Genomic DNA, 12098 nt, shown 5'->3' on the forward strand with positions numbered 1-12098 from the left:
CCCCCCCATTATAATACGTAGCGTAATTTTTTGCTGGGTAAGGATTTAAGAGAATAATATTTTGGACGTACATAAAGAAATATATATATCGTTTCTTTTTTCGTTTCTCTATTTCTCGACGAGACAGACATTTCTAGAAATTTGTGATCTGTCGTGAAGCAGCTTCCAGCTAGATTTTTCATGTAATTCCTTTTAAATCTAATCCCAGCAGTATCCCGAGTATCGTGTAATGCTAGCGAATGTTTCTTACGTTCGATTATGGTTTAAGTTCCGAGTCTTAAGTTTAGCTTCGAATTATACTTTTATAGCGATACGTTGACGATGTTTGCGTGCTGATTTGTTCAATTTCGTTCGAACGCGAGGACACCATTTAGTGTTTCTGTGCTAAGAAACAGATCACGATCATTGTAATAATTTTCCAGCATTATTATTTATTTACTGAAATTTGAGTACGCGCATGTGTTTCATAGGTATATAAGAAGACGATTTGTCGGTGTCCTCGCTGTACAAAGCTTAGTATCGTACACTTTGTTACGTTGAAAAATTGTGTGCATGATTGTACCTATGAGCGAGCCGAAAAACTCGATCCGTTTTCTACGTTTCTTTTTTCGTTCTTTTTTTCTTCGTTTTTTCTCTGTAAAACAACGATTCAGCACGAGATCTTATTAAAAATTCTTTCCTTTGTCTCTTTTGTTTTGTTTCGTCGATTTCAACAGCCGACACACGTACAGAGACACAGGTGTCGAATCCAGAATTCGAACTCCGCCATTTGATTGGTAGTCGCGAAGCGCCAAACTTTCGGCCACTCTTCTCGACCAAACTTGTTCATTCGGCTTCGATCACGCAACTTTTTGCAAATCAAAGTATATTTTCTAGTGAAGTAAAACGTGGTCGTTTACATGGTTGCTAATCGGCTAATCGGCTAATCGGCTAATCGGCTAATCCGTCGGAGCGTAGAGAAACGAATCGAAGTCGGATTTTTATCGATACTGCTGCGCTTCTTCCGGTCGAACGGAAATATAGGTTTCGAAAGCGGCGCGAGACAACGCGATTCAACTGGATTCGACATTTAAAATATACGATTGCGCCTGTCTATCCTTAGTTGGTCGTACGTACGTAGGTACATATGTATTGTGTATACGTATACATGTGTATAAAAATATATATTCTATACTTTCGTATCTGTATAACTCCGTATGTCATCATTGCGATGGTAAATTCCTACGATGAACTGGGCAGAAACGTAAAGATTGCGTTCCGACCAAGTTTTCCTTCGACCGTATGCGTGCATGAATCTGAATAGTCGCCGGAAAAAGATATCTCGGATAAATTCTAGTTGACGCAATAACGTTGCAAATCATCTTTGTCGCTTTATTTCTTCGATTCTTTGAAAAAGTGGACACTATCGGATATTTCTTGACGCTCGAGTTAACTTAGCGAGTGGAAAAACGAATCGCGAGGAATTGTTAATAGTGCTTTTTCACGCGACTGTGTGATCACGCTCGCGTACACGGCCGGTACTGTTTGCTTTCAGGAGCTGTCGCCTTGAAATACTTAGAGGAATCGCAAGAAGATGCGCGAAACAGACAATTACGAGAATGAAATTAAGATGTAGAAACGCATATGTATAAGATGTATCGTGAAAATGCTCGCGCAATCCGATCACCTCACTATCTGTGATCCGAGGCTCGTCGTTAACGCGGCGAGTAATACGAACTAAAAATCGATATTAAGCTATTAATGTTATGTAATACAGATTCTCTAAGCGAGAAGCGTTCACGTTCCTAAGCGACGCGTAAAAAGAAAGTCGCACCAGAATTCGACGAACGAACGATACGTTGTCGAGCTTTGGTTTACGATCGAAAGCTAACGAACAACACACCACCGCGATACGAGAAGTTCACCCAACATTCGCGATATACGTGATAGGATTAAGCAAAAGGGTTGGTTGTTTGTGCTTGCGAAAGAAAGAAGCGGCCAGAAACGGCAGATACGACCCGTTCCTAGTCGGTTTATCGTCCTTTACCTTTTTCACTTCTTCGACTTGTACGACAACTGCTTCTTCGTCCTCTTTTTCTCCCACTCCATCGTTTCCTCTTTTTGTTCCACGCTGTTTTGCGAAGATCAAGCGTGAACGCTTCTATGCATCGACGCCACCTTTCTCCCTCTCAGCGAGACTCATCGAGCGAAGATGGTCGAAATGAAAAGACAGTGAACGGAAAAAGGGATGAACATATAGAAACGTGATGAGCAAGCAGATAAAAAAGTACGATCGGGAAACAGAATAGAAACGAAGCAATGGTCCCGCGACACAACACTAATGTATACGATTTTTCAACATGAAAATATTATATATTGTAGCTATACATATAGAGGTATATAAAAGAGAATAGTCCATAGGCAAAAATGTAATAGCTAAGTACATCATTGTAACGACGATACTAACTAGTAAAACGAGATTTATTTTATTATTATCATGGTCGCTGTTGTTTATTATTATTATTAGTATTATTATAATTATTATTGTTATTATTATCATCACTATTATTATTATTATTATTATTATCATTATTATTATTATTATCATCATCATCATCATCGTCGTCATCATCATTATTATTAATGACCACTACCACTACTACGACTACTACTACTACTACTACTACCCCTACTGCTGCTACTACTACTACCCCTACTGCTGCTGATACTACTACCATGACTACTACTACTACTACTACAAGTACTAGAAGTATTACCGCTGGTGATCCTACTGATACTACTATCGTCAACAGCATCACCATCCGTAATAATACTACTGTTACTGTTATTACTATCAAAACTGTTGCTACTACTACGAACGGTGCTGCTATTACTACTACTACTACTACTACTACTGCGACTATTCCTGTTACTGAATCTGTTATTATTAGGTCTGCTCGTGCTGCTATTACTACTGCTAATACTGCTGGTACTACTGTCACCACTATTGCTACCAGCCATGTTACCGCTGCTACTACTGTTATTTCTATGAAAACTATTACTACTACTACGAACGCTGAGGTTACTATTATGAATACTATTCCTGACGCTATTACGAGTGTTCCTGAAAATGCTTCTATTGTTATCATTACGGATATTCCTGCTGCTTATGTTCTTAATACCACTATTTCCATTATGCCTGCTACGACTGCTGATAGTAGTCCTGCCACTATCCTTATTATTGATACCACTGTTGCTTCTACTGCTTCTGCCGTTACTATTACTGCTCCTGCTACCCCATCCGTTTGCCCCTGCTGCTGCGGTTGCAGCTGCTGCTTCTAACACCACTACCACTAGTACTACCACTATTAATTACTACTACTACTACTACTACGACTGTTGCTGCTACTACTATTACTGCTACTACCACCACTACTATCACCACTACTACAACTACTACTACAACTACTACTACAACTGCTACTACTACTGCTACTAGTACTACAACTACTACAACAACTACTACTACTACTGCTACTTCTACTACTTCTACTACTTCTACTACTTCTACTACTACTACTACTACTACTACTACTACTACTTCTACTACTTCTACTGCTACTGTTACTATTACTATCGCCGTTATTATTATCATTACTAATATTATTGATATTTGTGATCTTCGTATTGTGGTGATCGCGTTCCGATTTAATTATTAGGTTCATTTATTATTTTTATTATTATTATTATTACTATTATTGAAATTTATTATTATGCCCAAAACGCGTTGGACGTACCTTTTGAAGACAGAAGAAAGTCGATCAACAGCTAGATAATTTTTATGGATTTATTAACTATTGATTGTCGTGATGAATTGCGGCCCGACGATTTATTACTTAGCACGTAGGAAAAAAGAAAAAAGGATATCCATTTATTGTATAAACGAAGATGAAGCGAAGATGAGAATTACGAGTATCCTGCAGAAGATTAGGTGGTTAAATTCTGTTGTTAAATAATATGTCGCTGGTGAAACTATCGACTGAAGATCGAACATTGAGAAATATTCCCCTTTAATTTATATCCTTTTCTACTCCTAACGCGATTCGTCAATTTGCTATTTATTTATTTATTTATTTGTTAAAATTATATGTATTAAAATTTAGACTACGTTACTTTGTTCACTCAAAGAACTCACAGACAAGACAGTTGTAAGAAAAAGGGAAATTTCATGTCCTCGTCTCAAAAGTCAATCTTCAGCCAATTTTTTCACCAACCATGCGACCAGTACAAGTGCGTTTGGCACAGCTAGTATACGACAAAAGAGCGCCTGAAGTTCGCCGCGAGACCGGCTTCGAGCGTTCCTTAATAAGCTCTACCTAACATTTAATAAAACGAAATGAAAACGAGTCACGAATACGAGATCGATAAGACGAAGTAAAAAAAAAAAAAAAAAAAGAATAAGAAATAACGTTTAACATTTATGGATACACGATATAAGATACTATATATTCATATTCCCCGCTCCCCCTCCGCTCGATCCCTTCCTTCAATCGTCTAACTTTCGTTCAAGATAACCAGAGAAAGAAAAGGTCATCTGTAAAATTTACCGAACCGCACGCCGACGCTGGTTATTATTGCATTTATGTTTCTCGTTGTCGGATGAAATTTCAACTTGCTTTCCTTTCGAAGCGTTTTCGATGACATTCGTTTTCTAATTAATAAAAGGGCAAGAAATCTCGATCATTTCAATAGCGAATCTACAATTTTATAAAGTTACTAAAATTTCGTAATGTGAAAATTTTAAACGTCGCGCTTTTTCGAAACCGATATTCCTTCTTTTTCTTTTCTCGCCAGCTTTCTTAAATATATTCGGAAAATAAATAAATATTTCTAAAAGTTTCAAAAACGGAAAGCAAGTTGAAATCACGTCTCGATATGTACAACAGTATACCACAGAAATCATTGTATCGATTAAAATCATGGTAAACATAATAAAACGCTCAAAAGTAATATCGGTTCGATTTGTACAACTGTTTCACGTTACTCGCATAAAGTATTACCTTTTACATATTCTTTTAGTTCCTTAACGTTTTGAATTATCACGAGTTCTCTACGTGTTTTTTTTTCCTTTTTTTTTTTTTTTTTTTTTTTTTTATAGCAAACAACCAACAGATGCGACTTTGACCACGCTCCGATGAACATCTTATTTTGTAGAGAAAAGTATTTGTTAACGGGGGAATTGATTAGGATTGAATGAAATACGAATGGAGTAAAAATTTATATTTGGGAGGTTACAAGTATATACTACTTAGTTTTCATAAAAAATAAACATTTTTACTAAGCGAAAGCTGCGGGTTCGGAAGGTATCTTGTCGTTTCTATGCGATTATCTTTATATTTCGTATAAAAGGACTTCACGAGGCGTTTGGTGCTGCCATCTGTCGAGCCTCGGATAATATACAAGAAGATGATGGAAAAAAACAATTCAGTGCGCCCTCTCTGAAGTACCTGCACTAATTTCGAAACATCGGAAACGCAGAGATCGCGTATTCGTTAAAAGTGGAAAAACTTTGAAAATTTTAATTAGCCTTCGTAATGTCTTAAGCTTAATTGAAAAACACGAGTATCTTGAAATATTTTAACACATTATTTTATTGGTTTTTTCCTTAAAAAAAGAATGAACTTGAAATTGGTTGTTGGGTTTAAGTTTTGAGAAATAATGGCATTTAAAAGCGACAATACACACTAATTTGCAAATTGAACTAGCTATGTATATATATATAATATTTATATATATATATATTTGTATACATATATATATATATATATATATATATATGTATAAGGTAAGTATCTTTTTCCTCGTTTACTGCATAATACATAAGTAATAATGCATGCTTACGTCTTCGTTTTCATTCTTCCTCTTGCGCTCCCTTTCTTTCTTCGCACTTTCACTCACACATTCATGCTCGACACCGAACCGGTCGTTTTCGCAAATTTCAAAGAATAATCGAGTTTATCCTTTCGTTTCCTCGTTTTTCTTCCTTCTTTCTTTCTAACATACGAGAGTTCCTCACTGGCAGATACGTTCACACACATATAGAATACTTATTTTTCATTTAAAGAAGAGAAATGATACAAACGAATGTTCGCGTCACGACGAACACGCGAAACTGATGCGTGCTTCTTTTAAACTACGAGAATAAATTTTTCGTCAGTCGTGAACGGTGAGAACGTTGTCGCGAATGCGCTTCTTAAGAAATACGTGTCGGCTCGATTTTTTCATCGATAAAAATGGGTCGTTTCGATCGTGAAAGAAAGAACTCGTTCCCGATCGACGAATATTGGTGATACGGCTTCTTCGTTTTGGCTAATCGTCGCCCGTGTTCTCGACGCGACGCGAACGGTGCGCGCGAACAATGAAATACGTATAAAGGTACAATCTGCATTCGACTGCATTCTCTGAGAAAAACAAGTGTTCCTTTGCATTTTCACATATGCATACATCTATGTATATATGTATATATATATATATATATATATGTACATATACATATATATACGCACACATACATACACGCGCGCGCGCGCGCATATGTGTGTATGTATATATGTATAAGTAATATACAGTAAGTTTACAGTAACGCAGAGATTGGCAGGATATTGCGCGAACGAGATATACCCGCGAGATTGTAAGAATATCAAAGAAAGAATTGAATTTGGATGCCCGCGCGCGCGCGCACGTGCCTCAAAACACGAATGTAGTACATCGAGGTAGATTAAACTATACATATATACATATATATACATATACATATACATATATATACATATATATGCATGTATTTATATATATATATTTTTATATTATCATATACGAATGTATTTTTTATCGATCGTCGGTAATAATTTCGCGCAGAATCATCCGCCAATCGTCCGCCATTCACACAACTGGCAGCAACAATTACTGCGTTATATCGCTATATACCCTTTTAAAGTTAGTTTAGTCAAAGTTAAAGCTTTCAATGGTTTTTTTTTTTTCTTTTTACTTATTTTCTCTCCTCTTTTACATAACGTCTGTTTTTTATAACAATGGTACACGCGACTATTAAACGTTTACAGATTTCGTACTCTGTCGCTCGAGCTCGCTAGATTTTTCCGATCTCGCGTATATTCTTGCTCTTTCACTTGCACGCAGGCACACACGCACGCACTTTCGTTCGTTCGTTCGTTCGTTCTGTCGTTTGTTGAAGCAGGCACCGGCTGTCACGTAGCCTGTCATTCATTGCCAGGTTTTCGTCGCTAGGTACGCTCTCGACTCTCATGCACTCATTTTTTTTTCATAGACGCATTCGAGATTCATTGCACGCCTCATTATACACAGCCAGCCATTGTTCGCTTCGCTTTCCGTATCAATTTCTTCTCGATTCGTTCTTCCTTCTTTCTCTTGTTCGAGTTTCCTCCCATGTTGCTCTCTCTCTTTATCTCTCTCTCTCTCTCTCTCTCTCCCTCTCCCTCTCCCTCCTCTCTCTCTTTCGCTGTCACATTCTTTTTGATTTCTTACGTGCGTTCAACACCGAGTCGATACGCTATTGTTCGCCAGCGACGTTGACGCGAAATATAAAGAATGAAGGTTCGCGACGTAGAACGGACGAACGATGGATGGACAAGCGTGGATCGAACGAACGTGCAAGAGGAATAAATAGTATTTCGTAATTCGATGTTTTCCGTGAAGTACATCGTTCGCGAACAACAGCGTACAGTAAGTTTTCTTTACAAGCGATATTGGAACCGGTCGCGATCGCGTTTCCAAACGTTTACACGGAAACACGGTTGCCTCGTACACGGATCAACGTCAATTCGGAAGAAAATTACAGTTGATTAACGAACTGGTTGGAATACGCTACGCTATCGTTAAATCGACGAAAATTGAGAGGTGTTGGCGACGAGGTTCGTATGGAAAATCATCGATGGAATACGTACGTATGTCGTCGAAAGAAAGGAAACGCCACTCGCGACCGGCCGTGTATCCGTCGCGTGTTCGTCGTGACGTTCGACCAGAAGATACGACTGTTCGAATTTCTTCTCTTATAATCTCCGCTCCTCTGTTTTGTTTTGTTTTTTCTTTTTTTTTCTGTTTTTTTTTTTGTTCGTTCGCGTATCCTAGTTTTGTGAACGTGTAATATTAAGGCAACTCTTGTTACTATTTAATGATTTATCGCGATTTTTCCCCTTTCCTATCGCTCTTTCTTTTACTACCGTTCACCCTCCTCCTCGATATTCCGAAAGGATACCAGCCTTTGTCTTGACGCGAGCTACGCAAAGCTTTCTCGCTCTCTCTCTCTCTCTCTCTCTCTCTCTCTCTCTCTCTCTCTCTCTCTCTCTCTCTCGAAAATACATTTACGCTCTTTTCTGTACATAGTATGTTTTAGCATTCTCGTGACGCGAAACCGTCTAGTCGAGCGACATCTGGATACAAAGTTTCAGCGAAATAACGTCGACGAACAAACGCGATACCGCGACGGTCGCGCGATCGTTTAACCCTTTGAGAGGAAATCGGAGTGTCGAGATGCTTAGCAGCGATTCTACAGCGAAGAAACGAGGTTTAAATCGAGAAACGATCAGCTTTCTTTTTCGTCGTTTTCTTTCCTACTATATGCTACGAGTACGGCGTTGGCAAAACAATCCCTGTGCTTCTCAAAGAGTCAAAAATCGGAAGGGTCGATCGCTCGACTCGACGGAGCGGACGTTGGTCCGCGCCACGCTGATTCGACTCGCAGCGCGAAACCGATGCTGGAAAATGCGTCGACTGGTCAAACCCGAACAAATACATCGACATGCACGTACATCCGTCGCGTTAAATGGTCGCTCCGATTCGTTCGAACCGCGCGGGCTGCAAAAGGCGCCTGATCAGACGAAGATTCAGACTCGGATCGACACGAATGTTCTCTTCTTAAACCGTTCAAATATATTTATACGTCTATTTTATACATAGAGAGATCGGTGTGTAATAGTGTATCGACGGGATTTCGATTATTTGCAAAAGTATGAAACTCTACGGAGCTCGTCGGCTCGTCCAACAGCCGAGAGGTCTAGTGACGAACTTTTATTTCTTTTATATCTTTTCTTTCTCGTGATTATTTATTATCAACGGGGCATTTAGTATCGATATACGCTTTCATTATTCGTTCGTACTCGCTTAGTATGCATATATTTATACATATATACGTATCCATGTACTTATGTGTAAATATATACATGTAAAATGCATATACGCGTTATCTTTTACGTGTACATATTTATACGTGTATATTGTTCATATGTATATGTATATGTATGTATATGTACATACACAACACTACATATGCGTATATATACATACATATGTATATGTATATACAACACACACCCACACACACATGCATAATATGCATAGATAAGTAGAAAAACTCTTAATCGTAGTATTTACGTGTTATCTCGTTCGACGCCCTCCTATCATCGTCGTTTGTTATATCCTTTGTTCGCTTAGCGTTATTAGAAATAAACACAAACAATGAAATTATATATAGATTCTCTGGTTTTCACGATCGACCAAATAAATGACGCTTCCAAGTGTCTGCTGCCTGGAAACCGATGGAAATACACAATCCGATCGCGAGTTCACGTTACTCTGCGTAGTTTCTTTAATCGCTAACGCGGTTTCTACGAACGAGCCGAGAAGTGTCTTTACGTGTCATTACGTTTATTACAAATTCAGCCCGAACGAGATCACGGGCCTCGCGTGTCTCATCGCTGTCTTTAGCCTTTCCCTTTTCACCAGTGTCCATCTCTATCCTCCTATCTCCTTTTATCTCCTTCCATCTCCTTCCATCTCCTTCCATCTCCTTCTATCTCCTTTGTCCCTTTTGTTCGTTAGCATTCGTCGTTTCTTCTCTCTTACTCGCACTCGCTTTCCCGCTTTCCTCTACTTTTCTTCCCTTCATGCTCATCCAATAACGATCGGACCATTTTACACGCGCCTCGTCGAATATAGCTGTACCCGTCGTTATCGGATAATCACGATTCTCGAGCACCGCTTTCAACGATTGACGGAACAAGCTCGTGCTAATCCATGCCTCGAATAGAACTCGATCTTTGGATCGACGACAGGGATTCGTGCGTTTATAGTACGAATAGATGTTTAACTTTGACGACTAGATAGCTGGCAAACGGCAAACGTTTTACGATTAATCCCAACGCGTAACGCTCGCTAACACCCTCGTGTACACCCGTTTCGTAAAACTGAACCACGCGTAGCTGAATTTCACGAAATGCGAATAGAAAGATAGAATAAATTGGAAAAATTGATAATTTGACCGATTTTAACGTCTACTTGGACTTGTTAGCAGTATCGAATCCATCTAAATGTTCCATCGTTCTTTCGTAAAACGTTCAAATGCCATTTTCGAGATCCCCGTTGTTTTCAACACGTTCCGTCGTCTTTCCTCTCTGCTTCCATTCCACTACGCTGATCAGCATCCGTTGTTCGCGCCTACTATTCTCGCTTCGTTACCGACCACTTGTTATCTCAACTCGCAGCGTTCTGCTGTTCTTGTACACTGCTTCGTACACCGCTTCGTACACTGTTTCGTACACTGCTTCGTACACTGCTTCGTATACTGCGAGACAGGGATCGAGAAAGTTGTTCGAATCGTGCGTCACTTATCGTTACAAGTATCGTTCTCAAGCATCGTGATCAATATTATCAACGTTATCGTTATTACTATGTTATTATCGTTATTAACCGTTCATTAACCTAGCTTGCATCGTAGTTATTTATATGTATGTATGTATGGATGTATATATTTATACTTATTATGTATATTTATACGTACACTCTTGAATTACAACTAACCCCCCGCCCCCTCCCTCCCCACACACACACACGTACGTATGTGCGCGCGCGTGTGTGCAGTGTATATTTATATCTCAATTTATACCTATATTCATATTTTATTTATATTTATATTTACTTGTTTGTCGTTTACGCTAAGTCATCGTTAAGAGCTTGGTCATATGCTTTGCCTTTACGATGCTAAAGAGTTTTGTAAGTTTGAAGATTTCGACTTGTATCGCTCACGCGCACGCGAAAGTTGATCTTATTTTTCGTCTTCTCTCTCTCTCTCTCTCTCTCTCTCTCTCTCTTCATCTCTTTCGCCCTCTCTCTCTCTCTCTCTCTCTCGTTCTCTCTTTCTCTCTCTCTCTCTCTCTCTCCCCCTTTGTCCAACCCTCGGCAGTCGATCTTTTTAGCACTTTCTTCCCTTTCTTTCGCAATCTTCCATTCATTCGCTCAGATACTCTACTTTTCGTTCGTTACACTTCCTCGCGCTTTCTTACTCGACATTGGTACAAACACATTTTGGAGCTAGAAAATTGTTTATCGACGCAACGCCATCGTCGATCTGGCTAGATTCTTTGGATTTATCACAGAAAAACAGTTTCAATAATATTCCATTTTACTTCACTCGCGCGTCTTGGGATACGTTTTCTAACACTTTCGTATCCGTGAAGCATGCAAACGTGAAATTCAATGCTTCTTCGATAACTTGCGATAACGTGTAAATTAGAAAATAAAAGTAAGCTTCCGTAAGGTATAACGAAAATGAAATATTTAATATTTATAATTAGGCAAATAAATATAAAGACAATGGTGGCGGATAAAGAAAAGTAAAGCGCAATTTTTGAACGCAATAAATAAAGTAAGAAGAAAAGAAGGAGGGATAAACATCTTCTTGGATAAGAAAAACGAAAGCGGAAGTGTTAGAACGATCTTCCATTTCGTTCCTTGTTTCGAGGAGTGTAAACGTTGGCATGCCCGAGTATCCGAAATTCCCACGCATTCGTTCGTTTCTTCTCTTTTCCTTTTTATTATATTTATGCATTCTCTTTACAGCGACGTTTAAACGTGACGATACGAAATACGATTGAGTTTATAAAGCACTTAAGGGAAAAAATCACGCTCAGCACGCTCGACTGCACATCGTAAAACTCACCCTCGCGAGATTCTCGATGCTTTTTTCATAGTTTTATACGCTTTTTTCCTTCTTTAATTCGTATATATTATTTTATTTTCCGCTTCCC

The 12098-nt window shown here is 38.8% G+C and overlaps 2 protein-coding genes and 1 long non-coding RNA gene across 3 annotated transcripts in view; 2 read left to right on the forward strand and 1 right to left on the reverse strand.

The window, feature by feature from the left end:
- The window catches only part of LOC100746347 (homeobox protein extradenticle), a 42275-nt gene extending 39798 nt beyond the window's left edge, over nt 1-2477 (forward strand). Inside the window, exon 9 of the mRNA XM_033321649.1 lies at nt 1535-2477. Coding sequence (XP_033177540.1) covers nt 1535-1549 — 15 coding nt within the window. The 3' untranslated portion in view covers nt 1550-2477. The remainder of the gene's footprint in view (nt 1-1534) is intronic.
- A 238-nt stretch (nt 2478-2715) lies between these two features.
- Nucleotides 2716-3698, forward strand: LOC105680961 (integumentary mucin C.1). Its single transcript, XM_012387470.1, has 2 exons — nt 2716-3252; nt 3309-3698. The coding sequence occupies exons 1-2, from the start codon at nt 2716-2718 to the stop codon at nt 3696-3698; spliced, it is 927 nt and encodes a 308-aa protein (XP_012242893.1).
- Nucleotides 3699-5244: 1546 nt separating this feature from the next.
- On the reverse strand, nt 5245-11162 carry LOC117151847. Its single transcript, XR_004461988.1, has 2 exons — nt 9925-11162; nt 5245-6025 (listed from the first exon to the last, which is right to left on the reverse strand). It is a non-coding gene; the product is annotated as an uncharacterized LOC117151847 (long non-coding RNA).
- Nucleotides 11163-12098: the final 936 nt, after the last annotated feature.

This window comes from Bombus impatiens, unplaced genomic scaffold (genome assembly GCF_000188095.3).
Source record: "Bombus impatiens unplaced genomic scaffold, BIMP_2.2 scf_0478, whole genome shotgun sequence".
Taxonomy (NCBI): domain Eukaryota; kingdom Metazoa; phylum Arthropoda; class Insecta; order Hymenoptera; family Apidae; genus Bombus; species Bombus impatiens.

Coding starts and splice junctions, on each gene's coding strand:
- LOC105680961 (XM_012387470.1), top strand. CDS start 2,716: ATGACTACTACTACTACTACTACAAGTACTAGAAGTATTACCGCTGGT. Junction 3,253..3,308: donor TTGCTTCTACTGCTTCTGCC/GTTACTATTACT, acceptor CTGCGGTTGCAG/CTGCTGCTTCTAACACCACT.